A 20,912-nucleotide genomic window follows, 5' to 3' on the forward strand; every position below is an offset into this window, starting at 1 on the left:
AGCTAATTTTCTCCCAAAGATATAAAATTTCAAAGCTCAAGGTGTGGAGATTGCCCAGGTTTCACTATGGTACTTTGCACAGCTGTCAATTTCACACCAAAGTATTCATGTAATAATAGTTTTTCTTATTTACTTTATGAAAGGTTTACAACATGTACACAGAACATTAAGAATTACGACAAGACTTCTATGCAAAACAATTTAAGAAACACGTCAAAGAAATATGTTTAAGACATTCACCGATTATTTACCAGTGAACTACTTTGTATAAAACAATGCAACATATATTAAAATGGTTATCTTCAAAGGGGGACTCTGCCGATATTTCTAACATTTTCGATTTGGTTGGAATGTGGCAGATTGCATCAATAACCCTTTCTCTACTGATTACCAAAATATTTTATAAAAATAAAATTTTTCCGTAAAGTTATTGAATTTTCAAGTTGCCCTGGCTACGAAGGTTCCAGGAGCCGACTCTCTACTGGTAACAATAAAACATCCCTACTTTTCCCTACCCATGTATGTCACCAGCAGGCAGGCGGACGCGAGACTCGGGCAGCCGTGAAACAGCTTTCCGGGCGCCAGTCTATTACATTTAGTAATTATCTTTATAATTAATAAATTGAAAGGTATAACTATTGTTTCGCCCACACTATGAAGATATGTGGCATGTGCAACCTTTTACGGCGCTTAAAAAAAAACACGAAAACACCCAATTTCGACGAGTTTTGACAAAAAAGGGGGGGGGGGGGGGGGGGGGGTTCTTAGGAGGCTACACAAGGAACAAAAAGTATAAAGCTGAACTATGGGACATTATAACTTTCTCCACCCTACGATAGAGCAGCACCGCTGTACAGGCCGAGAAGTGCACTGCGCAGGCACGTTATGCTAATCACATGGACACCGCAGAGCGCTAGGAGTAATCTTGATGCCGTTTAGCTCAATGTTGGCTACGCCAACACCGTAGCCTTGACTGTGCTGTTGACTGCACCTCAATTCGCCTGCTAGAGTCGGCCAATTTCGGCAACTTGGCTCGTTCCAAAGTTTGCCGGGGACCGTTTAAGGAACATTTAGACAGAACTAAATCATAATATTTGACGTGTGGTCCTCCTAGGCGATACTGAAAAGAACTCGATTGTTTTTTTCAAGAACAAAAATTAAGCGGAGTTGCCCTTTAAAGGGCCCCAGAAAAGGAAAAAAAATGTTTTGTTAGAACAGTCTAGTAGGAACACGCAAATAAAAAAAAAATAAAAAAAAATTTAAGAGAAAAAAATTTTTTTAGAGAAATATTGATGGCGAGAGATTGTTTTGAAATACTGTGCGCGAAGTCCATGACGTCACGGGTCATTCCGGAATGATCACCTCGATCGTGAAAGCGAAGCTGATCCATTTCTCCTCCACGCGCCCGAAATGCCGAAAGAAAACAAGTGGAAAGGAGGTGACTGCTGACTAAATCGCATCTTGCGCCGTCAATATTGCTCTAAAATTTTTTTTTTTCGCGTAATATTAGTTTTTTCATGCACGTGTCTCAACCAGACTTAAAATGTTTTTTATTTCTTTTCAGGGTTTTTTGAGGAGGTCATATGTTACTCAATGTTTTGTCATCACAAGTTAGTTAAGTCCCCGTGAATGGTTTTAAAGAGTTAAAAAAAAAAAAGACGTATTTTTTAAATATGGATGTGCAATTTTGCCACACTTAGAGAAATGAGCTGTTTCTGCATTAATTAAAACTACAAGAAAAGCACAGCATATTTTTCTTATAAAATTGTAAAATGCATTTAAAAATAATTATTTTGATATACTTTGGATTGTTTTATATGAAGTAGTTTGATGGAAAATAATTTGCGAATGTGCCTCCAAAACATGTTAATTTGATGTGTTTTGTCAACTTTTTTTGTACAGAAATATTTCATTGTAATTTCTAATATTCTGTGTACATATAGTAAAATCTGTCATAAAATAAATAGAAAAAATTGTTACCACATGCATGCTTTGGTGTGATATTGATGGTTGTGGAAAGTACCATAGTGTATGTAACCTTGGCAATTTCCATGCCTCGAGCTTCGAAATTTTATATCTCCGGAAGAAAATTAGTTACGGCGTTTGCATACAGTAGCTGAATGCTTTTCCCAAGAACATGGCTTTTACGTATATTTCTTACATAAACATAAAAAAATCACACGGAAAATCATTGTACGATCTGATATGGAAACCCCCTGAAGCATCGAGATATGGCACTGAAACTATTTCAAAGGCCACAAAATTATGCGCTCAGGAAGTCTACGAGACACCAATGCAAGAAATAGAAATTTGAATGCTTTTTATGGTCCATGCTATATGCTCCGTGCGCTGGTGTTTAGAAAAAACCTGTGGCACCATCTAGTGGACAAAATAGGAACTATTGGTATGTTCCCGACGCTCCGTTTTCGCGGGCAAGCCAGCGTTTCCAAAGCCTCGTTATGTTGTCTGCAGCAGTGTGGACAAAAAAATAACCTTTGATTTTTTTTGTTATGCATACGACTGCCTCAACGGCTGAATGAATAAAGCTGAATAAGCTAACCTTTGTGAAATTCTAGCGATTTCCGGGCAAGCTGTAGGAAGTGGACCAGGCGGAGTGTCGACGGTAACGAATCTCAGCGGTTCCACGGTGTGACCCACCACATGAGCTTCGTTCGTGTCTGTCATGTCCCGACGCAGGACAAAGGCATGAAAATTGTCAATGTACAGCCGCCATCAGACAAGTGACCTTTATTGTTCGAGCCTAAGGGCCCAGAAATATGTATGTGACAGTGAAAGAAGTGAGAATACAACCGTGTCATTTTTAAAATTTTTACCTAGTCCCCACGATGCAGATTTGCTTGCAACTGGCACTAGAGTACAGTTAGCTGGTACCAGCCACCATTTTGGTGCAAAGCTCTAGCGGCAGTTCGTGAAGGAAGAAGCTAGAAGTCCTGAAGCGCTTACTTCGTGGGGAACGAAAAGAGCCTCACCACCAGGGGTTTCCCTAGGAATTGAAATTGGGGGGGGGGGTCTAAATTTTTAGGAAGCGGGGAGGAGGGGGGGGCATTGAGAATAGGAGTCGTTGCAAATTAACAGGGTGCCTTTAGAAAAACAAGGGAAGAGGAGGGGGGTGTGTAGGGGAATCACTGCTCACCACCTGCCTAGTCTTTTTAGGGAATCACTGCTCACCACCTGCCTAGTCTTTTTAGGGAATCACTGCTCACCACCTGCCTAGTCACCAGTCTTTTTAAATATATATATAAAAAAAAGAAGGGCAACCTGATTGCGTGATGGTTAACATGGCTTCAGCACTTTACACCAAAAAATATGTCCCTGAAATCTTTCATGAGACCCCCATGTGAAGTGTGTAAATTATTTTTCTGCCGGCTAAGACGTCTAAACCTTTTTCTTTATGAATACATTCTAGACACTTATTTTGCAATTTGTTTGCGTTCGTTACACAAATCAAAAAGCATGATTTGTTTGAATCATGCTTCTTAATTTGTTGCACAAATCAAGAAGCATCAAGAAGAAATCGAGAAGCTCGTCGATTCTATTTGGCCTTGTCGACATTGGCCACAGTGATTGTGTTACCCAGGCTCAGGGCACAGGTGCCGACAGAATCGCAAACGCGATCCCGCATTGTGCCAGTCATGCATGGTGGCTTTACGAGTGCGATTCATAGCCAGGTTAGGAAGTTTCCATAGATCATTTCAGCCGTCCTTCCACACCTCAACGAGATTCAGAACTCTGCAGACGCATCATCTTTCCAGCGGAAGGCACAGTGAAGGGAAAAAAAAGTCTCAAAACCTAAACAACTTACTAAGCCGAGGCGGCGTAAAAAAATCCCCTGGGTAAAACATCATGCTTAAAAGGAAAAACAAACAAACAAAGGAAATGGTCGTCGTTGAATTACATTTCGCCCAGATTTTGCCTACCCGCTGCTTGCTGCGGCGTGAATCACCCCCTTTTCCAGTAAAAACAGGTGATTGCCAGCATAATGCTTCTTTCTCAGCCTGAAACGCCTCGTTCCAAAATATATTACAGGGTCGTTTATTCTGTTGAGTCGCAAAAACGCGCCTCCTGGCAACTTCCGCAAGCTGCCACTTCCACTTGGGAACATATCATTAGTTCTTAAACCGACCACAGGAGGCTCCGATGGCACGAGAAAGTGGCACCATAGCGGCATGCACGGAGCGGATACATATAGCCTTGTAACGATGTGTCGATGAGTCTATCGAAACTGAAACCATGCAATTCTGCTCCATAGCCACTTGGTTCCCAGAACGTTATGTGTGCAGTGTTGCATGCAGGGATTTATGGAAGTAGCTTAATGTATTCAAAGGTTTGATGGTGTGCACTACCCAAGTCTTAACCTTTTGTGTGAATTGCACCTTTCGCAAGCAGTGCAAAAGGATATGGATAACAAGGTGGACCAAGCCACTTCCTCCAGTGGACAAAGTGGATAACAAGGTTCACTTGAAGGTGTGTCTTCACCATTTGAAGCAAAACTGCGGGAGTCCAGTTTGGTGGGCTGGTCTGCTTGTGCGTTTTTTTATCAGTTTGATAAGTCAAATGTAGTATTCCCTGGAATATTGATGTGAGAATTCTGTCAGTGCAGCTAAGTTGGTTGTATACTTGCCTTGCACATCATCTCTGGACTGGGTTTAAGTCCCACCAGGGATGGATCTTTTTACATAACTAATCAAGACGATTTCAGAATGCTCTATTCTGCACACCCTGCGAAATTTATAATAATGCTTCAAGACATGCTTTTCGACATACGACGAATACAAAAGCCAAGGCGCCTTTCCACAGTCATTACAGGATGGTCTTTATGGTACTACCCCTTTTGAAGGCACAAATTCAGTGTGGTTTTCATTTGTGCCAATAGCTCCAGTTACAATGCAAAAGAACATTGACGGCCACACTTTGTAATTCATAAGCTTCAAAATGCATAATAATGTATCTGCAGTAATGGCACACTCCAAAGATTGCTTCTTTGGGATACAAGAACCTACCTTTTAGTAACTAGTTCAGCTGTTCTAGATGTTGGTGTCGGGGTGCTCCCTTCGAAGATTTTCTCAAAGTTCCCTACAAGAGAAGAGGATATACTTGTAAAATCTTGAAAGCAAGTACTCACTATAGTTTCCATGATGCACATACAGACTTAAAAAATGCTACTGCATAGCAGACACCTTACAACAGCCCATATATACGCACTCCATGCCCCCCCAAGCAACCACTTTCCATTTTTCGTGATTTGAGGACTTGCACACACCATGGTACTGTCACAACTACTTAACTCTAACTGGGATTAATATTTTGTATCCCACAAAAATGAGCATAAGATTATCTTAAATTTTCTGGTGAAATTTCAGTGTAAGTTGATCAAGTTCTAACAATTCAAATATGCATACATAAATAAAAGCAGACCTATAAAACAAAATCACAATCAGACACACTGTCCAGATAATTTTTTATTTTACCTCATATCTTCAAAAGATCTTTAAAGTCTCTTGAGAAATACAAAATACAAAGGTAAAGACACCTGACTGACTGCATCAAAATTTATAAGGCATTGCAACCTTTGAAACAGTTCTGCAGGTTCTAAACCAGGGGTCTCAAACATGCGGCCCGCAACTCGCCGAGATGCGGCCTGCAGGGAAACGGCTGTGAGCCCCCGTTACCATTTCTCAAGCGCTACAAATGGCACGCGCCATATGTCGCAGATTCATTTCCACTCAAAACGTAACTCTGCTCTCATTACATATCCAGATAATTTATACTATTCTGTTTTCATTTGACTTGTGTTTCGTTTTCATTTTTGCTTCTCAGCTTTTTATCATGTTTATCACATGTATGAAATTCCACTACTAGGCCGCAAGTGCAAGCTCTTCGCTCAAGGATGCACTTCAGCTGCACAAACTCTTGCTCAGCAGGTGCAACTGCCAAAAATAAATAAAGTTTCGGATATTTGCCTTCAGAAAATATCACCCTTCAAACATAAGTATTTTTTCAGACTGTTATAAAAATCGTCAGAAGAACAAATACTGTCAAATGCAGACTTTTTTCGACATGCTGAGCTTGATTAATTCCAGAGCTAATTGAGCAACGGGAATGACAGTGGGATAGCTCTCTTGTTCTCTTACAAAGACCAGCACAATGGTGGGCCGGTGCCAGTTTAATTTTTGTTATCACACCACTTAAGGAAAAAAATAGTGCTATAAACAAATTAAAGCTAAAGATGGCACAGTCAAAACTGCAAGTTACAAAAAGCGGAGAGCTCAAGGTTCTTTCTCTATACACCAACACTAATGTCACGCCTCTGTGGTGGCACTGTTGCAGCCACGGCCGCATGCGCAAAAGCTTCATCTCACGCGAATCTGGTTTCTGCGCTCGCGCAGTGCCCACTCCTGGTGTGGGCAAATGTGGGCTTGTTTGTAAACAGTGCGTCAGTCTATAAAATATCTTGACCTCCCTGCCTTACGTTAGCCTTCAATCTTTCGGGGTGGGCTATCAGGCCCCTATGCTCAAAAGTGTTTGAGACCCCTGCTCTAAACTATTCAATGACTATTTTCTTCACCGCAAAATAAACACATGTATAAAATCAATACTAGGGTTTGACACTCAATTTTTCGTTAATATACCACGAGGTCCTGAACTTGGGTGAAGCCTTTAAAATGACCGCATAAATCGGCTTGGTAAGATATTGCCCTACGATTTACCACAGAGGTGCCTGAAGGTGGTGGAAGCATCGCATCAAAATTTCAAAGAACGAACTTGCGCGAGTATAAAGTAAATAACTGGTTTTCTCTGTCTACGGTGAGTGTCTGCTAACTGCGCCCTCTGACTGGCACAACTGACAGATGGCGGTAGCGACCCCGGTGGCTTATGGCAGCTCAGCAACCGCCCAGACCCGCCGAAAGTAGACACGTAGATGAAATTACTCGACAAATCGTCGGTTTTATTTGTTTTGAGTCAATTTAATGTTTTATTGAGAATGTAAATGAAATCATGCACTAACCATTAGAGCACTGAAAAAGCGTGCACTGTTTATGATTAGAAAAGATTGTCTGCATTTGGCCTGAACAGGTGGCTGCCACTGCTACCGTCATCTGTCGGTTGTTGCACCAGTCAGAGGGGGTGCGGTTAGCAGACGGGCACTGTAGGCAGAGAAAACCAGTTACGGCCTTATATTTTTTACTCAGGTAAGTTTGTTCTTTGAAACATTCATACGATGCTTCCACCTTTACGCACCTGTGGTAAACTGTAGCGCAATATGTTACCAAGCCGATTTATGCAGTTACTTTCGAAGCTTTACCCAGATTCAAAACCCTGTGGTAGAAAGATGAAAAAGAAACTTGTAACACCCACAAAAGTCACACCACCAGGAAAGTTGTGTTAAAGTTATCAACTCTCTTGGTACATTTAGAAAACACTTTCGCTAAGCCAAAGGCCAGAGCAATTGCTAAAGCTCAAACTGGACAATTAAAAATAATGCTTAAAAAAAAAAATTGTACTTTAAACTTTGCTGTTATCACTACTAAAATGTAAACCTAGACAAAGTTCTTCAAGTCTCTGCATGCCTTCATAGCACGAAATATAATTACAAACGAGAGTGAAATGAAAAGTAAGCTGTTACTCTCTCATCCTTTTTCAGCAAGACTATGCATTATTTAAAATGTGGGTGAATTTTGCTCCTGTCATTAAGGTTGGTTGCCTACTGAAACTGTTTAGCAGTGTAGAGGATCGAGCAACCTTAGTTGATGTCTGAAATCGACAAGCAGATATTTGTAGCTATTATGGCACCAAAGCAGGGTGCTTCATTTGTAGCATACCTCAAATAACACAGCGAGGCAACCATAGAATGATTATCAGCGATTTGCAATCACAAAATATTTTCGGCCCCACAGAGAAAAGCCACGCACCTTCAAATGAAATCAGAGTAAATGTGCAAAATGCTTAAAGGGAACGGGACATCATACTCCCAAAAAACTTCTTAAGCGCTTCAATAAGACGTGCATTTTTCACAATCCCCCCTCCCCCCCCCCCCCCTTTTAATTTTTTTTTTTTTGTGCACATATCGCAAGTTGCAAGACCTATTAAGACATGGGAGTGATTCTGATATTTCAGCACGTCGACCCGAAATAGAAGCTTGTTTTGGAATAGTGCCGAGACATGCTGAAATCCATAAAAAAATTTTTTAACTGTCTGGACTGTAGACATACTTCACAAATTAACCCCACCCCTCAAAAAAAAAAAAAAAAAAGACAAAAATGAAAGCACAATATTTACATTGTTGGACTTATTTTGAGTGAGGAGTGATTCCAGAACTTGCTTTTATATTGGCACGTCATCCCAACATTGTAAAACTCAACATGGGCCTTGGAACCAAAATATTGTGCCAATTTAGACTTTGTCGGGGAAACCTTGTTTTGTGAGGTCCGTATACTGTCCAGGTACTTAGAAAAAATAGTTTTCAGGGGGAGTTCAGTGTCCCTGTAAAGCCAAACCAAACTCATTTTTACTTAATTATTTTCATTTTACATGGGCACCTGATTCTCATGTCTTTTAGAATCCAACGCACTACAATTTCGGGAATTCATGAAATATTAAGCTCACAAACACACCCAAGCTTACCATATATTAAAAGGAGTCAGTCCCTATGATATTAACAGTGCATCTCTACTGAGACCACAGAAAAGGGGTATAGGTGCCCCACTCCATAGAACTGCAGCAAAACCAAAAACATTTTTAAAATGGACTGCCTTCGTACAAAAAAGAAGGTAAACTATTCTGGAGTATGCCTGCTTTTTTGCTAACACTCCGAATGAAGTCCAAAAGATGTATGCAGAATAACAACAGCCATTCTGCCTACATTCTTTAAATGTCTTGTTGCATGTAAAAATCAGCAACAAGACATTGCAAATCCAATCCCTAATAGACTGGTTATTTTTCTGTCTTACACTCACAATTCTCAGCAAAACAACAAGTACCTTCAGACATGATGAAATTAGACGTCAGAAATATTTACTACATACTTTATGCATCCGACAGCAAGGTGATAATACACAAAGCATGAAGTCAGTAGCACACAACTGTTTGTGTTGACTAACAATACAAACTATGCAGGGCATTTTTTTTTAGTCGGTCCAGAATGAAGAATAAGGAACTTGCATACGTGTTATTTTAGCCCTGGGGCCAAATTGGGGCCATGGAAACCACTAGAAAAGAGACAATATGGGTGAATTAGCGAATCAACGAAGCATTTCAATTAACATTTTAAAATTTTCAAGTTTGGGGGCATAATCTATATTGAGGATCGATGGTCATTCTCAATACAATCATATAACACTTCAACGGTCCATATATGGTTAGGCAGCAGTTTAAAAATGGCGGAAGAGACTGGGATGACTTTCCAGGATTTCCCATGCGCCTGCTAGATTTCACTGGTCAGTGTGCTAAAATTAATGCACTTGGTTACAAATATGAATCGGTCAGGGCAGGAGCACATCACAAGTGACCGAGATGTTGATGTGTAATAAAAAAATAAGCATGTTGATTTGTAAAAGTTGCAAAGCGGGACAACATTTTTATTTTAATGCACTTACTTTTTTTGTTAAAACTGCACGATGCACAAACACAATGACCAGAACAATGTGGTAACAACAGCACCAAGGCCTACAGTACCTGCCACCGTCTCCGCTCCTATGGTTCTTCGTTTATCAACGACAGGGCGAGTGGCGGTGGGATAAGTGAAACTTTTCCCAACCGTTCTCACCTTGCCGTGCCATGCACTGAAATCTCGATAAAAAAATTCAGTAGGCGCAACAAGGCGAGAAATGTCACCCTCGTATGCCGCTTGAAACCGAAAAAAATAAGCGGGCAAAAGGCACTAGCAATGTCAACCTACAAGGCGAGAAATGTCACCCTTGTACGCTGCTTGAAACCGAAAATAAGCGGGCAAAAGGCACAAGCAATGTCAATCTCGCCAGCTCCACAAATAAAGTTGACTGCAATCACACCACACCTTGCCCGCTTAGCATCGGTTTGAAGCCGTGCAAGAGGGCAATATTTTTTCCGACAATAAATTAACCCCAACACAAATGCCCCTTTTTCTTTTGAATTCTGGACAGACTAAAAGAAACACACTGCATATAGGACAGGCTTGTAAATGAAGCCCTTCAACCAACTTCACTGCACCTACATACTGCTTACCTTGAGTAAGATGTTCAGTATGTAAGCATAGCAGAAGGGACAGTTGCATTTAACAGGAGGGTGAACATGGGAGTGCTGTTTAATCAATATCTTGGAGAGGCATCTTTGGGAATGAAGAGTTGGCTTCTGGCTTTCCCAACAGTTCCTCCACAAATGCACCTGCTCTCCAATCACCAGCAAGGCACCATCACAACTAGCAGTGCCGGCAGGTCACTGCTCATGTTTTTCTACAATCGAAGACAACTGTACAATGTCGGTTGCAAAACTATCAGCATCTGAATTAAACACAAGGATAAAAAGTAGGCAAGCTGGTGAAAGAACAATGAACATAGCTGACAGAAAGGTCTCAACCTTCTTTTGAGTCTTTATCTCTGCTTACTTTGCACATTGTTCTTCCGCCCCCAGGGTGCAAGTCAACAATTTCACCAGTATGTGCATCTAGCAATCAATGCAGGAGAATGATAGAGTGAACTCTTTCAGAAACAATTTGCTGTATTCCTGTAGCAATATTCAGAAACCAAACTTCTGGTTACTAGCACACCCCATGCCTTTGGCCCCAGTTCCCTCGTGGTGATCGTCTTTGGAGCCCCCTAATTCAGGAGGCATGTGCAGCTTTTCCAGAACAAACTTCTTGCTCCTCTGGTGGAAAAGAAAGTCGCAGTCCGGCATTCGAACACTCAAGGACGACGTCCGAGAGAGCTTGACCACTTGTAGGAGCCCGTGGTAACTCTTGTATAGGGGATTCGCACCACGCTCGGCGTCGTCGAAGGACTGCATCTTCAGTACGATGTCCGCTGATCGCCGGCAACGCAAGAACACCGAGGGCTGGTGCTGGGCCAAAATTGGCGGTACCGTAACGAAAACGCTCGCGTGTTCGCCTCTCGTCAGGCACTTGAGCGCGTGCAGAAACGCGGGCAGGCATTGCTCGTTGCCCCATGCAGGAGATCCAAGTCCGCAGAGAATAATCCTGACCGCGTTCTGAACGGTTCCATCGCTTGCTTTTGACTTCTCCAAAACCTGAAATATCTCGCCGAGAACAGAAACGTAGGCACCCGCCAAAGGTGCCGCCGTGGATCTACGAACACCCGACACTTTCCGCTCGACGCAGGGCTCGAACGTGGTTATCTGAGCATCAACCAGCTTAGTCGATTCGATTCGCTCTCCGAAGTCGAAAATGTGATCGACATTTCTCTGGTCCGGAACAGGTTCTTGTTGCGGCATGTGTTGGTAGCGGAACGCGATCTTCAAGTCGCCATCACCCTCGCCGCAAGATGCTGCGACGGTTTTTGTTGTTGGGTCCGCGGCACCGTATACTGCTTTCGGAAGTTCCTTCAAGAACTTGACCGGGTCCGTCTCACCACTGGCTAGGAAAACGACGTGCCTCTGCTCGATCCCTTCTGCGACGTAGTACTTGAGCAACTGCTTGCAGTAGGTAGCGAACGCATCCTCCTCAGCCAGTAAAATGCTGCCGAGGGGTAGGCCGCCACCGAGAACGTAATCTAACGTCGCAATCCCGCAAGACAGAACTGTTTCAGCGTTATAAGGAGACAACTTGATCCCCGGGATGATGCGCGACACCGGCTTGCCGCGTCTGTGAAAGCTGCTGGCCATAACTCACGTTATTGTTTGCGTCTGGCAAAAACACCCGAGAGCAGGCCTTTCGAACGGCGGAGAGTGGTCGCGATCACGTGCGCTTCTAACAAAGAAGGCCCCGTGTTTAGCGCTTCGTAAAGCTTGCGAAATTAATCAAGCTCTAGCGTTGTGTTCAAATACGCGTATTACTTAGAATTTGAACAGGGAAAGCTTTAAGCTTGCTACTGCCTACTTACGCGCATTTGCAGTCCTCGATGTTGAGCGCCATCTCGCGCTTGCTATGGCCGCCGACCTGCTGCCGACTGACGCGCCACGGCGTCGCCACGCCTCGGACCATAACAAAACGAAAAATGCGGCTACGCGCTTCGCACGACTCGTGCGGCGTTAGTACACACCGTACTTACACACCGACATTCGCGGCTTTCTCTCAGTCTCTCCCTATGGTCTCTCCTCCTCTCGTACGGCGCCGCACCCGAAAGAAAATTCTATCAAAAGCGGGGAGTCTGCAATTCGTAACATCCGAATCGTAAGTTTGATATTGCATAAATTGCTCATCTTATATCAACACTGCCATTGAAAAAAAAAAAAAATAAAAAATTAAGTTAATTTGTATCCCGCTTGTACAAACACCGAAAAAAGTGCCCGTAAAAAAAAAAAAAAAAAAAAAGGAGAAAAAGAAATGGCATGGGACCACTGGGACGCGCACGAAAAACGTAAACGTATTAAAAAGAATGAGAAAAAACTGCAACAGACCGATATGGATCTCTCAATAATCAAATGTTTATTTAGGCTTATTTGTTTAATATTTTCTAATTTATGTTGTTTTAATTATTTTCCGGATCTCGAGTCTGCGATACTGTCCTAGACAGTATCGCAGTATCATACTGTCCTAGACAGTATGAAACAAATATGATGTATTGAACCAGTAGGCTTGTTCGATTTAACTGCACCTCCTGCACCGGTGCAAGTGAAGCAAACGAGCCTAATAGCTCTGCACCATAGTGCATCCTACCGTAGCAATCACATCAGTATGGTGGTATGCTACTACAGTTCAGCTGTCTGCATCAGAACCGACAGGGGTGCTCCGATTCCTGGGTTCTGCAGTGCTCATATACAGCATGTAAACGAACGCTTCTAAAACACTTCAGACAGCCCGCGAAATTCGATTTTTAATGTTTCGGGCTGCAATTTACTTCATAGGTGCAAGCAGGTGGTGGAAGTGTACAGTGAAAAAAAACACCCAAAACACAAACTTACCTCGTTAAAAAGAAAACACTGTTCCGGGCAATTTATGCTGTCACTTTGCAGACAACGCACGCGTAGAGAGAAGTGCTGCCGACAGATGGCGTACACCGCTTTGAGGGAGCACGGACCGACTCGGGTTCCTTTGCGAGATTAGTTGCTATCAACCCGAATCGGCTGGCACTCCCTCGACAAGCACTCGCCATCTGTTAGCACCACTTCTCTCCACGCCTGCATCGTCTGCAAAGTGGCGGCATAGATTGCCCAGAACAGGTTTTTGAGTTTTTTTTTTTCAACGAGGCAAGTTCGTTCATTCCTTGATTTTTTCACTCTAAGCTTCCACCACCTGCTTGCACCTCTGTATAGTAAATCTCAGCACGATGCATTGAAAGACTGACTTTTACAGTCTGTCTAAAGTGCCTTAGAAGTGTTAGTTTACATATATGTAAACTAACGCTTTTGATAATTTGAGAATGACAGGGAGGAGCTTCAGTCGTCTCGCTTCCACCTGCCTTCGACAGTGCTTCAGCATCTTGTGCACCTTGAGCACGTGCGCAAAGCCAAAGCACGGTGGAAGGCATGGAGCATGTGCTGGAGGTCGGACGCTCAAAAGACACGCTTTGCCGCTCTCGGCCAGCAATCATAACACACTTGGACATCAGTGCCCCATCACCTCGCAGTTACAGTATCTTTGTTCCATGATCCATTCACTCAGAAGTGCTTCTGTTCTCAGGTGCAAAGCATACAGGACTGGCATCCACCGTCGACTATAACTTTTATATCGGTGAAGGCGGAGATCTCTGCTTTTGACTTTGTGGTTTTCATCCTTGCACCATCACCGATAATGATATATTACTGGCTGCCCAAAAGGAGCGACAGCATGCATACAGGGGCTTGTAGATATGCATAAAATCTCTACAAGTAAAAGTACTGCCATTCATGGTTGTGCAATCACTCATGATACGTTTCACGCAGAACTTATGCAAAAATAATGCTTCTACAACTCGGTTCAGTGCCATGTCGCCATGTTTCTCCCAAGAATGGTGCGCGGCACACCATGCATTCGTGCACGTTTTACTACTTCCGAATGCATTATGGGGTTTTAGGCATGTGGTGCCATCATTGTCTTGGATGACACTCGGTCGTACAACTGCATTCCGTCTAGCAGACGACGGGAAGATAAAAGAGTGGCAGAACAAGCGCATGTCTTGCCTTCTGTGCGCATTAAGTTTTGGCAGCTGGCTTGAGGGCTGGCCCTAAACTATCAAGCACCCTGGGCAAACTCCAGCTGTGGTGCTCCCCCCTTTCTTATACGTTCCTATCTACTAGGTATGACATCGCATTGTTACGAGAACCATATTCCAAAAACGAATGGCGATCAAGCATATAACATTGTGTCGGGCGCAGTGGTCAAATAAATCACAGCTAAAAAAATTCAAAAGGGGGCACGGAGGTGTCCCCCTTTTGATGGCGCCCTGGGCGACTGCCCGGGTCGCCCACCCGTAAGGCCGGCCCTGGCTGGCACCAATAGTATTATGCACCATGTATTAAGGTGGTACCTGAGATAGTACACAATTAACCACAGACCATTTTGAGATTCCTTCCGAAGGCTTTCAGAACGATTGGCCTTTGTTTTTTCTTCCTTTTGGCTTTTCTTACATGTAACATAAACAAGGTTTCCATAAAGAACTGTATGCAGTGCCTGGAATACCTTTCCAACTGTCTGTTTAGCACCCCACACTGCTCATGCATCGGAGCATCCCTGAAGGGGCAACGAAATATGTCACGGCAACTGGCATGTCAGGCTACGGATTGTTGCAATCCTGGCAGTTGGCTGTAGAAGCGCTGGCAAAAGTGGGGAGCATACACAAGCATAGCTGTCGTCACAGGTGTCTCACCCCGTGACTGGCAAAGTTTCCGTCAACTGTCAAGCAGCTCAGTGAGCTAGAGCAGAACAGACGTTTGCAGCATTCGCCTCTATTGTTGTGCTGCCACCAGAATCACGGCGAGCGGCAGCACGACAGAGTTGTGATATTATCATTATAAAAAAATGAGGAGACAGAAATGAAGATAAGGTAAACACACAGACTTGATCCAGCACCGCAGTGCTAACACGGCTATGAACTGTCCTCCATGTGCAAGTGTGCATGCACATAAAGCATTCTGGACAGCTACACTTTGACACTCTTGCTAGCACTGCACACAACTTGTGGGATGGAGTATAGGAAAAGAGGCCGAGGTATGATTAACCATTCGGCGAGTTCCCACAATCTCAGATTTATGGAGACGTTATATCCTCAAGCCCTCGTTATCTCCATAAAACAGTTGACTTTATTCAATTTATTAAGAGACTCAATAAAGTTAAAACTAAATGTAATAAGCTAACGGTAATGCCATTACCCAGGGGCGAATGCAGCAACTTCCTGAGGGGGGGGTCAGGTGTTGGTCAGCATGCCATAGGTTTAGAAACCCCCTCCCCCTCTCCCTCGTTTCACGCCCTAAATTATACACAAGCAGAAATCAAGAGGGGGTCAGGACATCTGGACCCCCCCCTCTAAATCCCCCCCTGCTATTACCTTTAGTTTATTCATGTACATGAGTGAACAAAATAACACAGAACACAATTAATAAATGGATACCATGTTCATAAAAGCATGAAATTACAAAGGTTTTGCATCATCATTGACAGCTGGCCCCAAAGGTACAGCATAAGCCAGTACTGCAAAGAATGCATACATGATAATGAATCTCATAACTAAGCTATAAAAGTATAACTTTGTCCTTTTCGACAGGTCTGACAGTACTGTATACATGGCTTGCACGTGGCATTAGTCTCCCCTTCTTTTTGGTGGCCAGAAGTGTTTTGTTAATGCAACGGAAGCTACCCTCTCTAACGCCCTTTTCTCCATTATGTCTGACCAAGTGATGTCAGTGCAAGCTATATATACCGGGCGTTTGTAGCTTAACAGAATTTTTAAAAAGAAACCATGAAAGCTAGGTTAATGCGGTCTGCGCAGGTGAGTTATACGGCCAGGGGGACATAGTATAGGGGGCTAATCGTAAAGATCAGTCGGCTAATTAGTTAAAATTTGTTCATTAACTTTTTAATTAATGAGAATAGACATAGTTCCAATTATAAACTGGCTCAGCGTCATCGAAAACCACTAAATCAGTAATTTTCAGAAAGACTTTGAGCACGTGAGAAGCGTGGTAGTGCACTAAAGTTACCGCTCGTGGAGCAGGTACAAGGCTGGGGCTAGATAAGAGACGGAAAAATTGCGCGGGCGTCTTGTCGCAACCGCTAGCTTTGTACCTGCTCCACGAGTGGTAACTTTAGTGCACTACTACGCTTCTCACGCGCTCAAAGTCTTTCTGAAAATGACTGATTTAGGGGTTTTCGATGATGCCCAGCAAGTTTCTAGTTGGAACTATATGTCTATTTTCATTAATTAAAAAATACATTATTGAATTTTAAACTAATTAGCGGACTGATTGTTACGATTAGTCTCTTATATTATGTCCCCCTGGCCGTGTAGTTCACCTGCGCAGACCGCATTATTCTAGCTTTCATGGTTTTTGAAAAAAAATTATGTTAAGCTTAAAAAAAAAACACCCTGTATATACTGTGCTTTTACTATATTAGCCACTTCATTGATAACAGTAGGAAGAGAACACCTTTCTAAGAGAGAAACATGGGAAACTTCCAAAGACCTTTAGCTGCTCGGTGCAATATTGGCTGCCATTTTGAGTTCCCTTTATACTCGTTTTCACCTCAAGAAAGAAAGGAAGTTTTGAGCATTGCTCATACACCGCGCGATATAGTTCTTACAAGATTTGGTTGTCAGAGGAAGAAGCAATGCTTTTGGCGTTTGAAGCCTGTACGTCTTGATAAGATAACATATACCTAACATGCACCTACGCATATCTTAATTCTCTACATAAAGGGGGAAATTAGTAAAACTCCGCAAAGAGCCAGACTTTATTTACTACGATTCTTGAGGTGAAAACGAGCATAGTTTGTTTTAGAAGTTGCCAAGTCTCCTGTAAACCCTTGGGTGTAAAAAAGATTTTTGGCCAGACAACACTTCAGTAGATGAAAAATGTCAGGCACTCTTCATTACCATAACCACAGGGGAACAAGTAACACTATAAAGATGTGCAAGTTTGTGAAGTTTAACATTCTGAAAATACGAGACCAGGGAATAAGAAATTCTAACAAAATGCAGATAGGCCTCGCACTCGCCTGCATTGTTTAATGTCTACTCCTAACGTTTTGTAGGTGATCAGCGTCCCACATTTTTTGCCTCACTCTGCAATTTCTGGGCGTGTCCTCGTGAAGTGTGCAAATGAATAATTGGGTCTTGTTTAAAACATCTCCCCTCCTTAGCTGTTCACTTTTTTGTTTTGTTTTGTATGGAGTGAATAGAATGAATGTTCAATTTCCTTTGTGGCTTTAGGCTTTTTATCCCTTTCAGGGAAGTACTGCCTGGCTTGGAAAGTGGGAGACTGTGGTGTGAAATGAGTCTTTGGGATTATGTGTTTGCCAACGAGTTATGTGGTGCTGATGGGATTCGAGGCTTGGGACTCATTTCCAAGGTCTTTAGTGATGACATGTGGTAATAGTGTTGGAATGTGCTGCGACCCACTGACAGGAAGCAGGGGGAAGCGATACTCAAGTTTAATGGGGAAGTTTGTTTATAAAGACACCATAAGTGGACAATAAGCTCTGCAGCTGAGTGTGCGACCTTTCTATATTTTTATCCCAACGTTTTGCTTCCTGATTTTGGGTTTTCACTGTGCTGAACTACAGCGAGTTAAAACAGGCAGATCCATGTACTTTTTCTATTTAAACAACAAAGTGCAAAGCAAAAGCAGATAACTTCATAAGTAAAACAACACATTACAATCTTGCATTATCAAAGTTACCAGCAACAATGACTCAGAATAACAGTCTTCATTCTAGGCTTTTCAATCAGGGACCCGGGAAGACAAAACAACCGTAGGCACTATTACAACACTTCAACCACTGCCAGGAGCAATGTCGTCCCTGATGTTACGGAAAGGGCTGAAGACCCTCCAGTCGGTAGTCCCTCAGGGGCCAATAGAGGTCACTAGGTGGTGGAAGAGAGTCCCAGGGTCTCCAGTGCCATGAATCACAGCGGTCAGGCTGCATTGCCGTTGGCAGTGCTGTTTGCGTGGTGTCTGCCACACCCCGCATAAACACGGTCACGCTGTGGTAGTCCGCCTGGGGCTCAACTGTATCCACAATAGAGCAGATGGCAATGTCGCGAATATGGATGGTGGTGCTCTCAAGCACCTCACGGTACGCCGCTTCCTCCCAGGTCTCTCCGAATTCCACCTCACTACAGGGTACCTGGTAAAGGCCTCCTCCTAATAGCTGTTTCCGCCTGCCCAGTATGATCTGACCAGGTAGCGTGTGGTCAAAAACAAACACGGCAATCTCAATGACTGGGCGCTTCATGGCCTTGCTGGGGTCTCCTTTCTGGGTGTGCTTCAGCCAAAGTGCGGAGAGACTCTTCTCGGCCGAGCTGATGGGCTCACGACGGTACCTCTCCTGTTGGAACTTGACCAGAGCTCCCGTGATTAATACAATGTCTTCCATCCGCAGCGTTTTTGCCTCTTGTATCAGCACGTCTTGAAGGCCAGTAAACATTGTCTCCAGGCCTTCCTTTTGCTTCTGGACGAACTTAAGATCACCCTTTAGCTCGGCGCAAAGGAGCATGTACTTTTGAAGCGGACTTTCTTTCGGAGTAGGAGCAAGCCTTCTTTTGGTTAGCAGCGACTTTCGCTGTGGTGCTGGCACAGCAACAGGTGCTTTTTGCTGGGGCACGGTCGGAACTTCTTGCTGCAGCACGGTGGGAGCTTTTTGCTGTGGCACACTAGGAGCTTTTTGCTGCGGCACGCTAGGAGCTTTTTGCTGTGGCACGCTAGAAGCTTTTTGCTGTGGTATGGCGGTCAGGGCCTTCAGTTGCTGCAAGCTGATAGTTGGTTTCGGCGAAGGTGAGAGTTTCATTGCGGCTACCGGTTTTGAAAGCGCCGAGTCACTATTGGCCGAACTCTCCGATTCATCGAGCGTCGAGCTCGACATAGCTTGCGCAAGTGGCTTGTCCACCGCTGGCGCTCTGAGGATCGAAATACCTTGAGGTGCTGCGACTCTCACTATCATCGGCTTGGTGACTCCCTGCAACCCGGGTGGTCGTGGTGTTTCATCTGGCGCCGCCAGAGCCGAGTAATCATGGTCCATCTCCAAGTGTTGCGCACCGGCTCTTATGGTGAACAATGTAGGCACTGCATCTGGAACTAAATGGCTGGAGTCATCGCCTTGTTGGAACTGGGACGAATCAAAGTGTAGACTACACAAATAGTGGTTTTGGTTCAGCTCAGCAGTCGATTTACCAAGTAGCGAGCCGTTGCCGCAATTCTCTGCCCATTCCTTGCAACGCCCCGGCTGCTTAGGAAATCTGTAGAAATGAAGATTCGATCCATGCTGATTTTGGCACGCGATGGAGGCACACGTTATGGGTTCGTTACCAGTGAGAAAGACGGGGACGCAGTCATCAAGCGTTGCATCTGCGTCTTCCAACGATGCCTTGCTTTGCAGCACAACTGCACTCGCCATCTTTCGTTCGGCTGGAAGTGTAATTTTCTGGAGACTGTTCGCTAGCGACACGCTCAAACCGTGTACAAGTAGCTACACCGATAACACAATTGGAAAATTCGCCTTCCAAGGAGTGAGAAAAAAAAGTAAAAGCTAGACCTGCATTTCTAGGCCGCGTCTAGCGTGTTCGAAAATGCAAGGACCATTGGACTGATTGGATGCTCAATTGGCTTAACGGCTGGCTAGCTAGGCGGCTAGGCTGGTTAGACCAGTGAAGTCACAAGCAGCCAGCCGCTCGCCGAGCCGAGTCACGAGTCATGGTAATAGCCAGAGCCATCATTGTTGTCATAGCAACACACGGAAATGCTAAAGCTACTGGCGCGAGCATGAGGTTTGATCTCGTTGATCATTTGCACGCAATCTCGCGCAAATAGATGACGCCACGCGCTCGCGCCAGTAGCTTTGACAGCGTTGCACGCTAAGCTAGGTGGTGGTGCAAGCTACCGCCCGTTACAAAGGGTACAAGGTTATAGCTATTAACTTCCATCCATCCGTGCAAATAAAATCTCTATGGTCTCAGCGAGTTCGTTTCACACGCACTGGCACCGTTCGAGTTCTCTCCCAGAATGCATCGCACTCCCAGAGTGTTGCACGGAAAACTGGACTCAAACGAACTCGCCAAATGCACCGAGTGCAGAGGACTGACGCTGCCGCCATCTATGTTGTAGAAAAGGTACCGACTTCAAACCGAAACTAGCGCCTTTCTGTTCGGAGTGATGCGTGGGAATGCGAGAATGCAGTCGGCTACCAACGTTTATCTAGAAACGTTGGTCGCTGCAACCTGTAGTTTATAGTTGCGATGACTTCAAACAGCTCGGCTGCCGTAGAGATAGTTACAGACGGCGTAAATTTCCACAACCAGCTGTCTACAAAGCAGCCGGTTGCTATCTTTCAATTCTTATAACCGTTTACACCGAAGAAAACTGATGATGCTGTCCGAGCACAAGCATGATCCGTGGATCAGATATTAGCCTTGGTGAGGGCGTCGAGAACGAGAGCATTCTCGAACAAAATACGACGGGGCAAGTTAGCTGACGTAGGTAAATGTTAAACATGATGATGTTGCCCAATCCTCGGGTAAAGTTACCATCTTTAGCTTTCTCTGATGCTTATTGGGCAGTCGGAGGTTTCTGCTGGGGGAGTTTTGTCGACAAATGTTAAATTTTTCACCCGCACA

General features: G+C 44.0%; 3 protein-coding genes across 4 annotated transcripts in view; all 3 read right to left on the minus strand.

Annotated features, from left to right (window-relative positions):
* LOC115327870 overlaps positions 1 to 12,133 on the minus strand; it is a 47,863-nt gene extending 35,730 nt beyond the window's left edge. The window contains exons 1-2 of the mRNA XM_029988915.4: positions 12,051 to 12,133; positions 5,022 to 5,094 (exon numbers count right to left, since the gene is read on the minus strand). The gene's annotated coding sequence lies outside the window, so the exon portion shown is untranslated. The remainder of the gene's footprint in view (positions 1 to 5,021; positions 5,095 to 12,050) is intronic.
* Positions 9,017 to 12,112, minus strand: LOC8038537 (putative elongator complex protein 4). Its single transcript, XM_002412695.5, has one exon. The coding sequence runs from the start codon at positions 11,830 to 11,832 to the stop codon at positions 10,732 to 10,734; it is 1,101 nt and encodes a 366-aa protein (XP_002412740.1). The 5' UTR covers positions 11,833 to 12,112; the 3' UTR covers positions 9,017 to 10,731.
* A 5,017-nt stretch (positions 12,134 to 17,150) lies between the features above and the next one.
* On the minus strand, positions 17,151 to 19,909 carry LOC8038536. Of its 2 annotated transcripts, XM_029988920.3 has the most exons (2): positions 19,474 to 19,905; positions 17,151 to 19,377 (listed from the first exon to the last, which is right to left on the minus strand). In XM_029988920.3, the coding sequence occupies exons 1-2, from the start codon at positions 19,694 to 19,696 to the stop codon at positions 18,110 to 18,112; spliced, it is 1,491 nt and encodes a 496-aa protein (XP_029844780.2). In that variant the 5' UTR covers positions 19,697 to 19,905; the 3' UTR covers positions 17,151 to 18,109. The 2 variants fall into 2 exon arrangements, with proteins under 2 accessions (XP_029844780.2, XP_029844779.2); XM_029988919.3 differs by having other exon boundaries at positions 17,151 to 19,909.
* Between the last annotated feature and the right edge of the window lie 1,003 nt (positions 19,910 to 20,912).

The sequence above is a fragment of the Ixodes scapularis genome, unplaced genomic scaffold (assembly GCF_016920785.2).
Source record: "Ixodes scapularis isolate PalLabHiFi unplaced genomic scaffold, ASM1692078v2 PGA_scaffold9__187_contigs__length_104089568, whole genome shotgun sequence".
NCBI lineage: Eukaryota > Metazoa > Arthropoda > Arachnida > Ixodida > Ixodidae > Ixodes > Ixodes scapularis.